The following is a 16416-nucleotide window of genomic DNA, read 5'->3' as shown; positions in this document are numbered from 1 at the left end:
ATATAGACATATATGTAAAACAAATAAGCCCATCTTTTCTTGACTTTACTGTGAATGGATCCCATATTTCACTCTTTAACATAATGTTCACTGTTTCAAACAAATACTTTTTTTAATGTTTATTTATTTATTTTGAGAGAGAGAGGAGCGCACAAGCAGAGTAGGGGCAGAGAGAGAGGGAGAGAGAGGACCCCAAGCAGGCTCCACGCTCTGCAAGATCACAACCAGAGCCAATATCAAGAGACAGTCACTTTAACCGACTGAGCAACCCAGCCACCCCTCAAACAAATACTTTCTACCACATTTAAAAATTTCCTTCCACTCCTTTTTATTTGCAATGGCTGCACAATTTCATCAAATGCTTTTTCAGCATCTTTGGTATGATCACATTTCTTCTCTTTCCTATTGTCAAAATACAGTTAACATCCAGTGGTGTGCTGGCAAATGTTTAACACTTGGCTCAGAAGCAAAATGGGGGACGGTTAGGGGGGAAAGGTGTTGATTTGTAGCGTTTGCTCATTTCCATGCTATAAATACTCATTATCATACCTGATTTGTAACAGTCCAATCAGACCTGATTTCAAGCCGATGATTTAATGGCATTGAATGCAGAGTTGGGAACAGACGTGCACAAGTGGCTCTCACAATCCAGGACTAGACAGCTCCAGCACAGTACTGTGAAATCCCTGGGAAAACCACTCTCATTCATAGTGTAATAATCATTTAAAACTTAGCTGGATGCAATTTGATTACACTTCATTTAGAATTTTTCTATCTATACTAATCAATAAAACTGGTTTACCTTTTTCAAGGGCTCTGTTTGTCAGGTTTTGGCATGAGAGTTATATGGAACTTGAAAATAAAGTAGAATGTTTTTTTTTTTTTTTTTAATTTTTTTTTTCAACGTTTATTTATTTTTGGGACAGAGAGAGACAGAGCATGAACGGGGGAGGGGCAGAGAGAGAGGGAGACACAGAATCGGAAACAGGCTCCAGGCTCTGAGCCATCAGCCCAGAGCCCGACGCGGGGCTCGAACTCACGGACCGCGAGATCGTGACCTGGCTGAAGTCGAACGCTTAACCGACTGCGCCACCCAGGCGCCCCTAGAATGGTTTAATTAATATAGTAATCATGTCTTTAATGAAAGTTAGGTGGAAATGCCACTAGAGCTTTGTGCCTTATTTAGTGGCCTGGCTATCTTTTCCAATCCTCATCTGAATATTGATATTCTCATTTTCTATTCCCTGTAGTTCATTGCTGTGACTGTATACATTAGACTTCTGTCTCCCTGCCTATGTCATAGAGCCATATCTACATGCACACATCTCTCTCTTTTTCCCCTTTATCTGAGTGGGCAAATGTTTGTCTATTCTATTTGATTTTCAGAGAATCAACTCTTGGTCTTAAAATCAAACATAGACTTTGGGCACCTGGGTGGCTCAGTCGCTTAAGCATCCAACTCTTGGTTTCCGCTCAGGTCATGGTCTCATGGTTCAGGGGATTGAGCCCCGTGTTGGGCTCCGTGCTGTCAGCATAGAGCCTGCTTTGGATTCTCTCTCCTCTCTCTACCCCTCCCAAGCTTATGCTGTCAATAAATAAATAAAAATTAAAACAGTAAAACATAGACTTGAAGTTTGTTTTCCAATTAATTTCTGCTCAAAACTTTTAAAATTCTCTTTAATTCTCTTTTGGTTTATTTTTTGCTTCCTAGAATCTCGAGTTAAATGACTAGTTCTTTTGTTTTTAGTCTTTCTCATTCAGTGATAATGATACAATATTAACTACTCTCATGAAGGTCATTCATTTAACAGTTACTCAGGAACTACTGTTCTAGGTTCTAGTAAAGGGATGGGTAAGCTGGAGCCCATCCATGGATTTGGACTACCACCTGCTTTTGTATGGACTGTGAGTTAAGAATGGTTTTTACATGTTTAAAGTCGCAAACACAAAGGTTATGGGACAGAGACCATTTGGGGCCTGAAAAGACTAAAATGTTTCCATCTGCTCCTTTACAGAAAGAGTTTGCAGAATGAGGAACTACTCTAATGGCAGCAGAGATGCCTAGAGTGTTAACATGAACCAGAACCCTTCCATCCCAGACCTTCTCTAATCAACAGATTGCAGTCTTAGTCATTGACCTTCAGTGTAGAGGTCCTCAAAGGTTTTTACATCTTCGTATCATCCACACACTAAATATTGTTGCAGCAGCGATATTCTCATCATAGAAGTCCCACATAAATGGGGCAAAGGGAATTGCAATGCCCTTTAAGGATCACTGCTTCACTGCCACTATTTTCAGTAGTTTTATTAAATTTTTTAATGTTTATTTATTTTTGCAAGAGAGGGGTGGGGGAGGAGCAGAGAGACAAGGATCCAAAGTGGTCTCTGTGCTTACAGCAGAACTCGAACTCACAAACCATGAGATCATGACCTGAGCCAAAGTTAACACTAAACAAACCGAGCCACCTAGGCACCTATATTGTCAATAGTTTATAATAATTTCAATGTTAATTTTGAATTATCAATGAGCATTTCACTGATGTCGCTCTTTCCCTTTGCTTTTCAAGTTAAAAAGAAGACTACTCATGTCTTTTAAAAATATTTATTTTTGGTCATGTTATAAAACAGTGTTAATTTTATTTATAATTACCAAGTGATTTGTCAAAGTCTGTCAAAATTGCTGAAATCTGGCTTTGGCCCAAATATCTGTGATATGAAGTTTCTGAGGGAGATATATAAATGAGCCAATGGCAAATAAAAACAACCTTCAAGTTTCCTAAAATTATACTCATATACCCAACACAGGCTTTCTAGTAATCCTTCCCTGCCACTTCCTCAAGGCAAGGAGTTAGACCAGAGGCCTAAGGAGGCTTTTCCTGGAGCCCAAATCCAAATACTATCACCTGCCACATTCCATAACTCCTAAACATTTTTGTCATAAAACAGTAAGGCAGCCAGCCAGGCCCGTAGCACAGATGGAGAGGAATACACCAGGAAAAGCAAAAGCAGGAAAGAGCATGCAACCTAACAACTTTCTTTGTAAATTCCAGTTTAAGACTGGCTTATTTCACAGAGCATTATACCTTCTAGATGCATCCATGTTGTTGGAAATGGCAAGATTTCATTCTTTTTATGGCTAATATTCCAGTGTGTGTGTGTGTGTGTGTGTGTGTGTGTGTGTGCATATGTGTGCTTCTATACATAGATCTTTTTTTTCCATTCATCTATGGATGGACACTTGGATTGCTTCCATATTTTGACGATTATAAATAATGCCACAATAAACATAGGGGTGCATATATCTATTCAAATTAGTATTTTCATTTTCTTTGTGTAAATACCTACTAGCACAATTGCTGGGTTGAAGGGCAGCTCTATTTTTAACTTTCTGAGGAAACTCCACAGTTTTCCAGAGTGGCTGCACTAGTTTTTATTCCCACCAACAGTGCAAGAGGGTTCCCTTTTCTCTACATCCTCGCCAACATGTTGTTTCTTGTGCTCTTGATTTTAACCATTCTGACAGGTGTGAGGGGCTATCTCACTGTGGTTTTGACTTGCATTTCCCTGATGATGAGCGATGTTGAGCATCTTGCCATGTGTCTGATACCCTAGCCACTTTTGCAAAAAATTGGATGAGGTTTTTAGGGCTCCGAAAGACCCTTCCTGGCAGACAACTGAGAGCACAGGAATGCTGGCTGAGTCTGTCTCAGATGGGCCTGTCCCACATTTCCTTACCTATTGCTCCCACATTGTTGAAACAGAAGTAGGAAAGAATACGCTAAAAGTCCCGCCCCTTTTGCGGCACTTAACTCATGGTGACAACCTGTACATATCCCCTGCAATGCACACAAAATAAGGCAAATCTACCGCCAAGCTGTGCCCTTAAATCTCACTCCAAAATATTAGTACCGTACACAACTTCAGCGTAAAGGATGCATTTTCCCAAACCTGAATGATTGAGAAGATTCTATTCTGAAGACTTCTCGTTATCGCTCCCAACACCGCGAAGAAAATAAAATGGAATTGAAAAAGCCCCCAGACTGTAATGTCTGCATGTAACATTTGGACCAAAAAGCTTTGGAAATGCAGTATTTTGAAATGGGATACCACCCTGCTCTTGTGGAACAAAGACACTGTCTTTCACATACATGACCACACAATACCAAAGAACCGTGCTGGTTTTACACATTGGAGTTAAATAAGAGGTACAGAAAGGTCCCTACTACAAATACAGGATTGTCACGTGGATTAGGCATACCTCTCAGAATAGAACCTGGAACCAGAACTGTGAATTCCAATGCACACCGACACATTTGCTAAACACATTTGTTAGAACATTCCCGCCCCACCCCCAACCTTGCACCAGACACATTTGCATGGTAGCTCTCTTAAGTAAGGACCACTTAAGCACCACATCGCAAATGATCTCTGTAGATTCACTGCGGGGCACAGCCTGAATCCCAGGCACACTGTCCATTTCAAATGAATGAATGCATCATGGACCTGAAGGAGAACTGTTTTTCTACCTCCTGCTTCTGGATGGGCAGAGAAGCTATTCCCATGTTATAGATGAAGTAAAGCTAAACCACAGGTTAGGGGCATCAGGACGGCTTTATTGTGGATTTAGGGCTGGAGCAACAACAATGTACTAATCAAATGATTCCCACAAATATGCATGGGGCAGATGAAACTACTTGGGTGATCCCACAGATGGACGTCAATATACGCTAAGAAATGAGATCACGATAAAAAAAAAAAATCCTATAGCTTAAGTATTTAGGCAGAACTGTGAAACATGAAATCCTCTGCCACAAAGATGTAGGGGGAGTTGGGTGGAAGAAGTAAGGGATAAACGGGGTTCTTTTTACTTCTATTGAGACAGAGAGCATGGGTGCAGCAGGGGAGGGGCAGAGAGGGAGACAGAGAATCCCAAGCAGGCTCCCAGCTGTCAGCGCAGGGCCCCAAGGTGGTGGGGGGAGGTCTCGGACTCACTAACAGCGAGATCATGACCTGAGCTGAAATCAGACCCCGGACTGAGCCACCCCAGGCGCCGCAAGAGGGTTCTCATTCTTATGTTGCAGCCTTGGGGAAGAGAGCCCTGTCTTCCACTCTGATTCTATCACGTTGTCCTGGTTGTTTTTCCCTCCCTCCGTTATGGAAGTCAGTCTTTGGGACACAGGTACCTCCCAGTGAACTATATTGCTACAGTGGCCAGAGGAGTACGAGAAACCAAGGTAGAACTTTGCCGGCATCCACGACTTGTATTTCCCCCCCGAAACGCCAAGGGAGACGCACGACGTTTGGTAGCAAGCAACGAGTGCCTTCGTTCACGTGAGTCCTCAGATGCCCTGTCCCGAGGGGGAGACGGTTTCCTGCAGAACCAGGTGAAGGAGGTGGTTCTGCTCGGCACTCAACAGTGGCCACATCTCCACTTGCAGCGACTTGACGGCTTCCGTGTCCTTTTCGTGGGTGGCCATGACCAAGGACTGCAGCAGCAGGAACAGCTCGTCAGGAAGCTGGCCGCCGCTCTCCTGCCCGTGGCCGTCGAAAGCCTCCCAGGAGTACTTCTCCAGAGTGTGGGCGTGCTCCGGCAGGAGCTTGGCGGGCGGCGGTTGCAGCAGCAGCAGCAGCAGCACGCGGGACACCTCGCAGCGGACCAGCACGTCGGAGAAGGCGCCCAGCGTGGCGGGAGAGGGCGCGGGCGCAGGGCCGCCGTTCGCAGGGAGCAGCGCGGCGGGCAGGGCCGGGGCCGCGCCGGGCCCGACCTGTGGCCCCGGAGGCGGCGGCGGGGGCGGCGGCGGCGGCGGCGGTGGCACCGGGTGGCTGCCGTGCTCCCGCGCCAGGCGCTGCATGCGCGTGAAGACCGCCAGGGCGCCGTTGTAGTCGCGCGCCAGCAGCTGGCAGGAGGCGGCGTCGCCAAGCGCCTGCAGCGCGGCCAGGGGCAGCTGCGGGAGCTGCAGGTGGGCGGCGCGCTGGAAGTGGCCGGCGGCGGCGGCCGGCTGGCCCAGGTCGCGCAGGGCGGCGGCCAGCTCCAGGCAGAGGGCGGCGGCGGCGGCCGGCTGGCCCAGCTCGAGGTGCAGGCGCACGGCGGCGCCCAGGGCGTTGGCGGCGGCCTGCAGCGGCTCCCCGTAGGCCGCCGGGCAGGCGAGTCGCTGGCGCGCGTCGCGCTCCTGCCGCAGGAAGAGGCGGGCGGCCTCGGTGAGCGCCAGCGCCTCCCCAGGCCCGTGGAAGAGCGCCTGCTGGCAGCGCGCCACCGCCAGCTGGCACCAGGCCGCGTAGGGCAGGCACTCCTGGGCGCGCAGCTCCCGGCCCAGCTGCCCGAACTGCTCGCCCGCCTCCGCCACGTTGGGCTTCCGCAGGAACCGCTTCTTCAGCTTGCTCGACACCTGGCGGTACCGCGCCAAGAAGTCCCCGGCCTCGGGGCCCGGGCCCGCAGCGCCGCCCAGGCCGGGCGCGGACGCCGCCATGTTCGCCGCCACACGCAGACGCAGACGCGGACGCGGACGGTCGGACGTGCGGGCGCCCGGCGGCGACGTGCCCTGCGTCCGCGCTCGGGCAGCCAGGCGCCCCGTTGCCCCGGTGATACGCGAGCGACGGGGCCCGCAGGAGAGGCCTCGCCCCGCGCGGGTCGTGTGTGCAAATCGTGGACCCTGGGGCGGGGCCTGGCCAGGTGCCCCCTGGGGCTGGGTGACGGCCTGTTTACCCGCGTGGCCGAAGGCGTCTCCCAGAATCTGCAACCGAACCGGCCCGAAACCCAGCTCGCCGTCCCGCGTGACCCCAATTCCAACCTGGCAGGGTTCTCGCTCGCCAGGTCCCCCCGCCCCGGTCACTCGTCACCCCTCCCGTCAAAGCCTCCACCCGAGCCAGCCTCTCCCGCCCAGGGCCACCGCCTGCATGATCCCCGAGACAAGCTGCTCTGCTGGGTCTTCCCCGACCACGCCCCCCCGCCCCACGCCCCCACCCCACCCCCCCACCCCCGACGAGGGACGTCCCACGACCACGCCCCACACACCAGCGACAGAAGCGCTCACACGGGTTTCTCCAAACACTTTATTGGCTTTCAGCGACTGCCTGAGGCACCAGGCCGGCCGGGGCCCACCCCGGCCATGAGTAGGCCTGGCGCCTGCCGGACCCCACGTCGCGTGGGACAGCTAGTTCCAGCCCGGGACCGCCTGGGAGATGATGGTGGACTGGAAGAAGGCGCTGAGCGGCGGGTGGCTGTGGACCACCATGTCCACGACATCCGGGGTGATGAGCCTCCTGCCTCTGTTCCGGGCCTCGATGCCGGCCAGCTCCAGGACCTTGGCCGTCAGGGACTGGATGACGGCCGCTAGGAAGATCGGGGCGGACGCGCCCAGGCGCTGCGAGTAGCGGCCCTCCCGCAGGAGGCGCTCCACGTGGCTCACGGAGAACGTCAACTCGGCTCGGGCAGTGCGGGAGCGGACCCGGCTCTGGCCACTGGACGACCCTCGACGGCTCCTCCTCACAGGCATGCTGGGCCTCGGCTGCGCTTTCTCGGACGGGCCTCGGTCTGGCGTGCGCTGCGGGAAGCGGTCGGGTGCGGCTGGATGCGGTCGGACAGGGCTGGATGCGGTCGGGTGTGGCTGGATGCGGTCGGATGGGGCTGGATATGGTGCGATGTGGCGGGAAGCGGTGTAAAAGGCCAGTTGGCCCGAAGTTTCCGACCGGCAGGGTTCCAAAGCCGCTACTCTGTATCCTAGAGATCACAGACCGACCCCATCATTGGTCGGGTGCGCGTTTTGGGACACGTACATCCGGTGAAGTCACTGCTTTCCCATGGGCCCCCGCTGCAGAGAAGCAGTGCTGGGCGGGAGCCTGCTCCCTGGAACCCCTGTTTGAAGGAACGCTGGCTTTTGGCTGGGCGGGCGCATTGTGCACACCCAACACCCGTGTAGGAGCCAGCGGCCCCGAGTATACACTAGAGGGGTCGGGCGACCACCACGACCGTCTAGTTCCAAACCGTGGCAGCACCCCTCAAAGAAACCCCTGTACGTGTCAGGCAGCCAGTCCTCACCGCACCCCCCTCCCCCCCACCCCCGTCCTCGGGAGCCCCCAGGCAACCGCTAGTCGGCTTGCTGCCCATAGGGGTTCGCCTGTCCCGGACACTTACTTCTTTCTGCACGCGGGATCGCTGGGCGAATAGGCGGCTTTCTGTGCCTGGTTGCTTTCCCGTAGCGCAGCGTTGTCACTAGGGTTCGTTCGTCCGCGTGGGAGCGTGAGTCAGCGCTTCAAGCCTTTTCACGGCTGAGTAATATTCCACCGCAGGGACACACCGTGCGTGGCGGCCTATCCCAGTTCATGGGTTGACAGGCAGCTCCGCCATTCCCACCTTGCGGCAGATGTGAACAGCGCTGCGCCGAACATTTCCTGCACAGGGTTCTGTTTGAGCACCTGTTTCTGATTCCCTAGGGTAGGAAATTGCACTGGGACTGCGATTGAGGGGTCGGGTGCTAATTCTGCCGGTAACTTACTGAGGAGCCGCCCAGCGGATTCCCACAGCAGCTTTGCGTTCCCAGCAGCAGTGTGTGAGTCCCGGTCCTTGCGCACCCTCGCCCGAACTCGTCTTTTTGCCTTTGTTTTGCTTTCTTGTGCCTAGAAGAGCCAGCCTACTGGCTGCGAAGTGGTGCCTCATGGCGGTTGTGATTTGCATCGCCCTGTTGGCGCATGATGTTGAGCGTCTTTTCATGTGCCTCTTGGCCATTTGCACATCCACTTTGGAGGAACGTCTGTCCCAGTCCTTTCCCATTTTTTAACTGGGTTGTTCGTTCGTGCTTTCATTGTTGACTTGTAGGTGTTCTTTATGCATTCTGGAAAATACACCCTTATCCCATGTGTGATTTGCAAATGCTTCTCCCATCCTGTGCGTTTTGTCCTTTCACCTTCTAGACAGAGTCCTTTCATGCACAAAAGTTTTTGGTTTGGATGGTGTACAACTTATCCTCTTTCCACCACCCCCCTTCTTTTGTGGCCGCGCTTTTGCTGCCATATGTAAGGAACTGTTGTGTAGTTAAAGCCAGGGGGATTTATATCTATGTTTTATTCCAAGAGTTTCATAGTTTCATCGCTTACGTTTGGGTTTGTGATCCGTTTTGGAATTCATTTTCACACGTGGTGTGGAACTGGAGCCCACGTTCATTCTTTTTTCTGTCAACATTCAGTTTTCCCAGCACCGTTTGTTGAAGAGATTGCTCATTTCTCCATTGAACGGTCTGGGCCCCCTTGTTGAATATCAACTATTCATAAATCTATGGGTTTATTTCTCACTGTAAATTCAAAAACATTGACTTACATGTCTACCCCTATGCCAGTACCACAGTTTACGATTGCTGTAGTTTTGAAGTAAGTTTTGAAAGTGGCACGTGTGGATCGCACAGCTTTGTTCTTCTTTTCCGGATTGTTTTGGCTGTCTCTGTCCCTTGCATTTCCATATAAATTTAGGATTGGCTTTCACGTCTGCAAAAGATCATTGAGATTTTGATAGGGATTATATTGAATCTATATTATGGCCATCTTAACAATTTTAAATGTTCAATTCACTAAAATTGGATGCCTTTCCACTGACTTAGGTCCTCCTTAATTTCTTTCAGCAATGATTTGGAATGTTCAGTGCACGGGTCATGCACGTCCTTGGCTAAATGTATTCCTATGTATTTAATTCCATTTGATGCTGTTTGAAATAGAATCGTTGTCAATTTCATTTTATATTTTTCATTGATACTATACAGACATACAGCTGATTTTTGTGCATTGATCTCAGACCCAGCTACTTTATTGAATTCACTTATTAACTCTGTTAGTGTTTTGTGTGTTCTTTTGGATTTTTTTTATATGTAAGATTATGTCATCTGAGAATAGAGATAGTTTTATTTCTTCCTTTCCAACTTAGATGCCTTTTATTTCTTCTTACATCACTGCTCTGGCTATGCATTCTGTTACGATCTTGAATAGAAGCAGTGAAAGCAAGCATTCTGGTCTTGTTCCTGATGTTAGGTGGAAAGATTTCAGTCTTCCACCATTGAGTCTCATATTAGTTATGGGTATTTCATAAATACCCTTTATTATGTTTGGTCATTTCCCTTCTATGCCGTTTGCTGAGTGTTTTTTGTCAGAAAATGTTGGAGGGGCGCCTGGGTGGCTCAGTTGGTTAAGCGCCTGACTTCGGCTCAGGTCACGATCTCAAGGTTCATGAGTTCGAGCCCCACGTTGGGCTCTGTGCTGACAGCCTGGAGCCTGCTTCAGATTCTGTGTCTCTATCTCTCTCTGCCACTTCCTCGCTCATGTGCACGCACTCTCTCTCTCTAAAAAATAAATAAAAATTTAAAAAAATGTAATATTTATAATGTGCTGCTGGATTCAGTTTGCTAAAATTATTTGAGGATTTCTGCATATAAATTGTTAATGTATACTGGTGTGTGATTTTTTTCTTGTGGTGTATATGTCTGGCTTTGGTATCAAGGTAATGCGTAACTTGTAGCATGAGTTAGGATGTTTTAAAAGAGCTTGGAAAAGATTGGCATTAATCCTTCTTTAAACATTTAGTAGAATTCACCAGTAAAGCCACGTAGCACAGTTCCTGGCACATAATAAATGGAATCTAGGATTTGTGTAGTCATTAGCCATTTGTTGATTTAATACCTTGTGTCCCTAAGGTTTACAATCAAGACACAAGGATTGAGTAAAAAATGCAGATATATTTATCAAAAATAATTCTATGATTCTGGGGACAATGTTATAAATTTATTAATGTTTTATTTTTATCCCACAGGAAGGAAAAATTGTCACAAGGCAAAATAATTTTCTTACATGCCCCATAATAGTATAACTATGATGTGTGATTATATAACAGACTTACATTGATTCCTGTTTTAGTGTATTCAAGCAGAAACAAATCCCAGGTGTTTTGCAAGAGATAATTTTCAACTCTCTTTACACTGTATGCCATGGTTTAAATCTAGGCGTTTTGAATAGGCATTCCTATCATATTTCTCAAACTGTATTCCTTTTACTTTAAATATGCCCGGTTCTGTCTTCTGGAAGCTACACATGTCAAGGTCCTAAACACCACATGTTGGATGTTAATATGTATCTCATGAATTCAGACACAAGAAATAATTAATTAAAGCCTCACAGCTCACACACACACACACACACACACACACACAGGCGCGCACACACACGCACACACACACGCACACACACATACACGCAGCACACATTCCTGGAAGATTCTTCTGAGGCCCACGTGGCCAAGTCCTGACTCCCAGCACTCTCTCACTGCTGCCTCTGCCCTCAACTTTAATGAGCCTTTCATAGGACCCTGAAAATAGAAGACTACTTCACCTGCCCAGAGTTAATGTCCCTTGTTCCATTCTTCCTCCTGGTGTTTTCTGCTTTCATGAATTCCATTTTAACATGTGTCTAGCCAGAATAGCTTTGAGTGTTGGATGCTGTTGAGAAATGCACAAAGCAAAATTAGAAGGAAGATGTGATTGGGAGGAATTGCTTTTTACTGTGACTCCACTTTCCATGTACCTACGCTACTCCCTCCCTACAGGTGTTCTTTGGCAATGTGGATTCATCTGGGATAAAACACAATATTTTTAATCCTCCGATTATTGCTCGGTACATCCGTTTGCACCCAACGCATTACAGCATCCGCAGCACTCTCCGCATGGAGTTGATGGGCTGTGATTTAAACAGTGAGTGCCAAGTTATCCTGTATCCCTCCCTCTCCCAACCATGGGTAGGATGACTAACTGTCATAGTGTTCTCGAGAGCAGGGGGGTTCCCCAGATCAGAAACTATCAACACTAAACCAGCCGAGTCCTGAGCAAACCCAGGGCTTGGGCATGCTAACGGGGGGCGGGGGGCGGGGGGGGGGAGCAACTCCCCAGGGGCAGCTACCCCCCAAGGTGTGCTTAACAAGGCAAATCAAAGTCAAACAGAACTGAGAAGAGCTGACCAGAAAACTAGGGGCATGTTAACAGCAACAGAATCTGTGCAAAAGTTTATGCCCGGGAAATGACATCATGGTGACAATAGCCCTAGAAGATCACTGGGCGCAGGCCAGTAGAACCGAGGCTACATCTTCTCCTTGTGATTACATTCCCCTGTAATTTCTTCGAGGCTGCAGCATGCCACTGGGAATGGAGAGTAAAGCAATATCAGACGCACAGGTCACCGCCTCGTCCTACTTAAACAGCATGTTTGGCACTTGGTCCCCTTCACAAGCCCGGCTGCACCTCCAGGGGAGGACGAATGCCTGGAGGCCTCAGGTAAGAGGCAGGTCTGCCATGTAACCAAAGCGCAGGAGGGGGTACTGGTGGGGAAAGAGTAGGGAAAGTCCTTGACTGTTTCTTTGAGGCATTTCTGTCACCTGGTTGTTCCCAAAAGGGAAGGAAAGTCAAGGATGGTTGCCTCTGGGGAAAACTCCCCCAGTTACTTCGCAGATGTGCTGTGTGATTTCACACAGTGTTCATTGGGGGAAATGACCCCTAGTCAAAGCTCCTAGAAGCAGAATCTCTATGAGCATTACTGGGCTGGTGTCTGTGAAAGAACTGTAGTAAGCTGAAGTACAGTTTTGTGGAGAAGTATCAACAATTGGCCTTCTCTGCAGAACCACTGAATTTGGGATTTTCAGTCACTGACTAGTTTTAGGGGGATGAATGCAATTAATGGTCTCTGCTCCTCCCAGGGGCTTACTTTAAACAAAACAGGTTGTATAGCACATTGCCAAACTGGTAATACTCTAGTCCATCTATATATGGCTCACGTATTCATTTAGCAAACATTTACTGGGCACCTATCAAGTGGGAGACCCTGAGGATACAAAGCGGAATCACGAAAACTTTCGGCCCTCAAGTTGCTTCGAGCCTAATAAGGGAGACTGATGGAGAGACCATTTAAATGCAGAGCAATATCTGCTATGACATGGTGAAGAGGGAGGGCTGTGGGGATTTCTGGGAACAAATGGTACCCAAAACGATACTACTCTACCTACCTTCCTCAGGCAAATAATCCAAAAGAGTGGCTGCAAGTGGACTTCCAGAAGACAATGAAAGTCACAGGAATAGCCACCCAGGGGGTGAAATCACTCCTTACCAGCATGTATGTGAAGGAGTTCCTCGTTTCCAGTAGTCAAGATGGCCATAACTGGGCTCTGTTTCTTCACAATGGCAAAGTCAAGGTATGCTGGTCTCCTGGGAAAGGCACAAAACTCTTCCTAGAGCTCGACATTTATAAAGATAACAAGGTGGATACATGATCAGACTTTCAAGATAGACTTTACTGAGTATCTGTGGTAATAGGGCACGATGGAAGACATTTCGGGAGGACACAGTGCCTCCAAGGAAGGATGTACAATCCCAGGAAAGGGCAGACTAGAGCCAAAAGTTGATTACCCTCCTGGATGTTGATGTCATTCAGGAAGATGGCAGGAATCAGAGGGGTGAAGAAGAATGCGAGTTATTTGCCAAATGTTTAATGATGTCTGTATCCTCACCCATAACATAAACGTCAATTCCCAAGCCTCATTGACCTTTAACATACATGACCCAGACAATCTTCCTTCTTTTTTAAGTTTATTTCTTTCTTTAAGTTTATTTATATTTCGGGATTGAGAGAGAGAGACAGCAAGGGAATGAACAGGAAGGTGCAGAGAGGGAGAGAGAGAATCCCAAGCAGGCTCCGCACTGTCAGCACAGAGCCTGATGCGGGTCTCGATCTAACAAACCCTGAAATCATACCCTGAGCCAGAATCAAGAGTCAGACATTTAACTGACTGAGCCACCCAGGTGCCCCCAATCTTCCTTCTTGATGTGGGTTTGCTGCATAAGTCAACAAATTTTGCTAGAGAACATGACAAAAGTCTTGCTATCCCATGACTAATGAGAGAATGACTAGTTCATCTGTATCATCTCTTTTCTTTTTCATCAAGAATTAATCACGGTGTGGCCCTTACCAGTCTCTCTCATATAGCCTTTTGCCACTTGCTCCTTTGCTCTCTAAGCTCCATCCATACTAAGAAACTCTCAGGTCTCTTAAAACAGCACGTTCTTTCTCATACTAGGACTTTATACATACTGTCTATTCTACCTAGAACATTTTTCCTAGGCACTTCCCATTGCCCTTTTTACTTGGCTCAGTCTTTAAGTCTCAGACAAACATCATCTCCTCCTCCAGGGAGAACTCCCTGATCCCCCAGTGCTGGATTAGACTTCTGCTGCTGACAGTTTAGTAGACCAGAGTATAGATAATACATATTTCAGGACATTTTAAAAGGGTATATCTCTGAAAGCTGCTACCATATGGATGAACCTTGAACGCATTAGGTTAAATGAAACAGACTAGACAGAAGGAAAATGTATGATTCCATGTATATGAGTGTATTAGTCAGGGTTCTGCAGAGAAACAGAGCCAGTAGAATGTGCGTGTGTATAAGGAGATTATGGTAAAGAATTGGCTTACGGTTATAAAGGCTGACAAGTCCCAAGATCTGCAGGGTGAGCAGTGAGCTGGGGACCCAGGAGAGCTGACGGTGTAAATCCCAGGCTGGAGGCCAACAGGCTCAAGATTTAGGAAGGACTGATATTTCAGTTTGAGGCCCAAAGCTGGAAAAGCGAATGTCCCAGTTCAAAGGCAGTCAGGCAGGAAGAATTCTCTCTTATTCTGAAGAAGGTCAGCCTTTTTGTTCTATTCAGGCTTGTAACTGATTGGAAGGCAATCTGCTTTACCCATTCTATCATTCGAATGTTAATCTCATCCCAAAACATCCTCACAGACACTCCCAGAATAGTGTTGGACCAACAATCTGGGCACCTCATGAACCAGTCAAGTTGGCACATAAAATTAACAATTATAATGAGGTACCTAGAATCACAAGTTCATAGAGAGGAGAATGGCACATTACTGGTTAGTGGGTACAGAGTTTCAGTTCTGCAAGATAAAGAATTCTGGATATGGGCGGTGGTGATACTTGGACAATATTGTGAATGGATGTAACACTGCTGAATTGTACACTTAAAAACGGTCAAAATGGTAAATGGTGTGTTATGTACATATCACCACGATAAAAAGGCTGTATCGTGTATAGTCCATACTTCGTACCTCATTGTTACACTCAGAGAAGATAGGGGACTCTCCAGCCTCCTCGCCAACAGGAGCAAAGCAAAACAAAACAAAAAACCCATGAGCTTTTACTTGACAATAATGAGCTTAAATCAGAACAGAGAGGTAAAATACGAGAAAATATACAATGGAGGACCTTTCCTACAGGAAAATGCTTATATGAGTGTTAGTAGGAGACTAAGCTTTGAGCGTAATGCAAGGAGAACCAAATGCATTCAGGCACATCCTGACATCTGGGAGAACCTTTCTCGAGCCCACTCTAGAAGACAGCACTCCCAGTTTAGGTCCCCAAGATCCCCACAAATCGCAGTGATAAGATCATAAACATTAGCAAACATGCAAGAGAACAAACCAACTTGACAACACGTGAGCAGAGGGGAGCCAGACCACAGAGCATGTGACTCTTGATCTCAGGGTCATGAGTTCAAGCCCTGCTTGGGTGTGGAGCCTACTTTAAAAATAAATGACAAACTACCCCAAATCACTAGGCAGTTCTGGGGAAACAACACTACTTTTAGAAATGAAAAACAGAATTATCGAAGTTTGAAAATCAAAGAAAGACTTAGTAGGACATTAGATACAGCCAGAGAGACTTTATTCAATTGAAAGATACAGCTGAAGAAATTACCCAGGATGGCGCACAGAAGGCAAAGCATGCGGAAAGGAAATTAAGAGACAGAGGGTACCCATCAAAAGCCTAACATACATATGATCAGGATCCCAGGACGAAAGGGAAAATATAGTGGACAAATAGCAAAATGTTAACTTTAAAAGGAAAACTGCCAGTTATTTTACCTGCAAAACGGCTTTATTTGGGAACAGCAGAAAGCTGTTGTTCTGCAGAACAAAAGCAAAGCACACCGAGTCCTGCAGGAAAGGGAGGAGCTGGGAGCGGCTGCCAGAAACAAACAGTCCATTGGAATAAACTGGAAGTGGGAAGTGCAGTGGTTTCTCATTGGCTGAGCTGTGACTTCGGGGCTGGGCTGCAGTGGGGATGGGGCCGAGGAGGGGTGGACCTTCCTTCCTCTTGCTCCGGTAGGAAAGTAGTAAAGAAAGCGGCATCCTCGTGAGAGGCCCGCCGTCTTCCTGTCGGATCTGGACTTGAGGACACGTGGTAGGCTGTGAGCCTCCCCTGCTGCCCTCGCCCCTGACTCCATTCTAAAAGAGCTTCCTTTTATAATTTTCACAAAACAAACAAGGACAACCACTTTTGCCACTTGTATTCAACGTTTTACTGGAAGGTATAGCCAGAGAAATTAGGCAACAAAA

General features: G+C 47.9%; 3 protein-coding genes and 1 long non-coding RNA gene across 5 annotated transcripts in view; 1 reads left to right on the top strand and 3 right to left on the bottom strand.

The window, feature by feature from the left end:
- The window catches only part of F8 (coagulation factor VIII), a 127620-nt gene that overhangs the window by 106427 nt on the left and 4777 nt on the right, over positions 1-16416 (top strand). For both annotated transcript variants that reach the window (XM_030305332.1, XM_030305330.1), the window contains 3 exons: positions 11576-11720; positions 12148-12296; positions 13031-13207. In XM_030305332.1, the coding sequence (XP_030161192.1) occupies positions 11576-11720; positions 12148-12296; positions 13031-13207 (471 nt within the window). The remainder of the gene's footprint in view (positions 1-11575; positions 11721-12147; positions 12297-13030; positions 13208-16416) is intronic.
- F8A1 (coagulation factor VIII associated 1) lies at positions 4976-6472 on the bottom strand. The gene has a single exon (XM_030305333.1). It carries the CDS (start codon positions 6465-6467, stop codon positions 5340-5342), a length of 1128 nt encoding a protein of 375 aa, XP_030161193.1. The 5' UTR covers positions 6468-6472; the 3' UTR covers positions 4976-5339.
- Positions 7046-7580, bottom strand: LOC115507139 (histone H2A-Bbd type 2/3). The gene has a single exon (XM_030305334.1). The coding sequence runs from the start codon at positions 7491-7493 to the stop codon at positions 7152-7154; it is 342 nt and encodes a 113-aa protein (XP_030161194.1). The 5' UTR covers positions 7494-7580; the 3' UTR covers positions 7046-7151.
- Positions 9239-16415, bottom strand: LOC116737894. Its single transcript, XR_004343215.1, has 4 exons — positions 15943-16415; positions 13123-13220; positions 11362-11468; positions 9239-9474 (listed from the first exon to the last, which is right to left on the bottom strand). It is a non-coding gene; the product is annotated as an uncharacterized LOC116737894 (long non-coding RNA).

The sequence above is a fragment of the Lynx canadensis genome, chromosome X (assembly GCF_007474595.2).
Source record: "Lynx canadensis isolate LIC74 chromosome X, mLynCan4.pri.v2, whole genome shotgun sequence".
Taxonomy (NCBI): domain Eukaryota; kingdom Metazoa; phylum Chordata; class Mammalia; order Carnivora; family Felidae; genus Lynx; species Lynx canadensis.
This window is presented reverse-complemented; position numbering and strand designations above follow the sequence as displayed.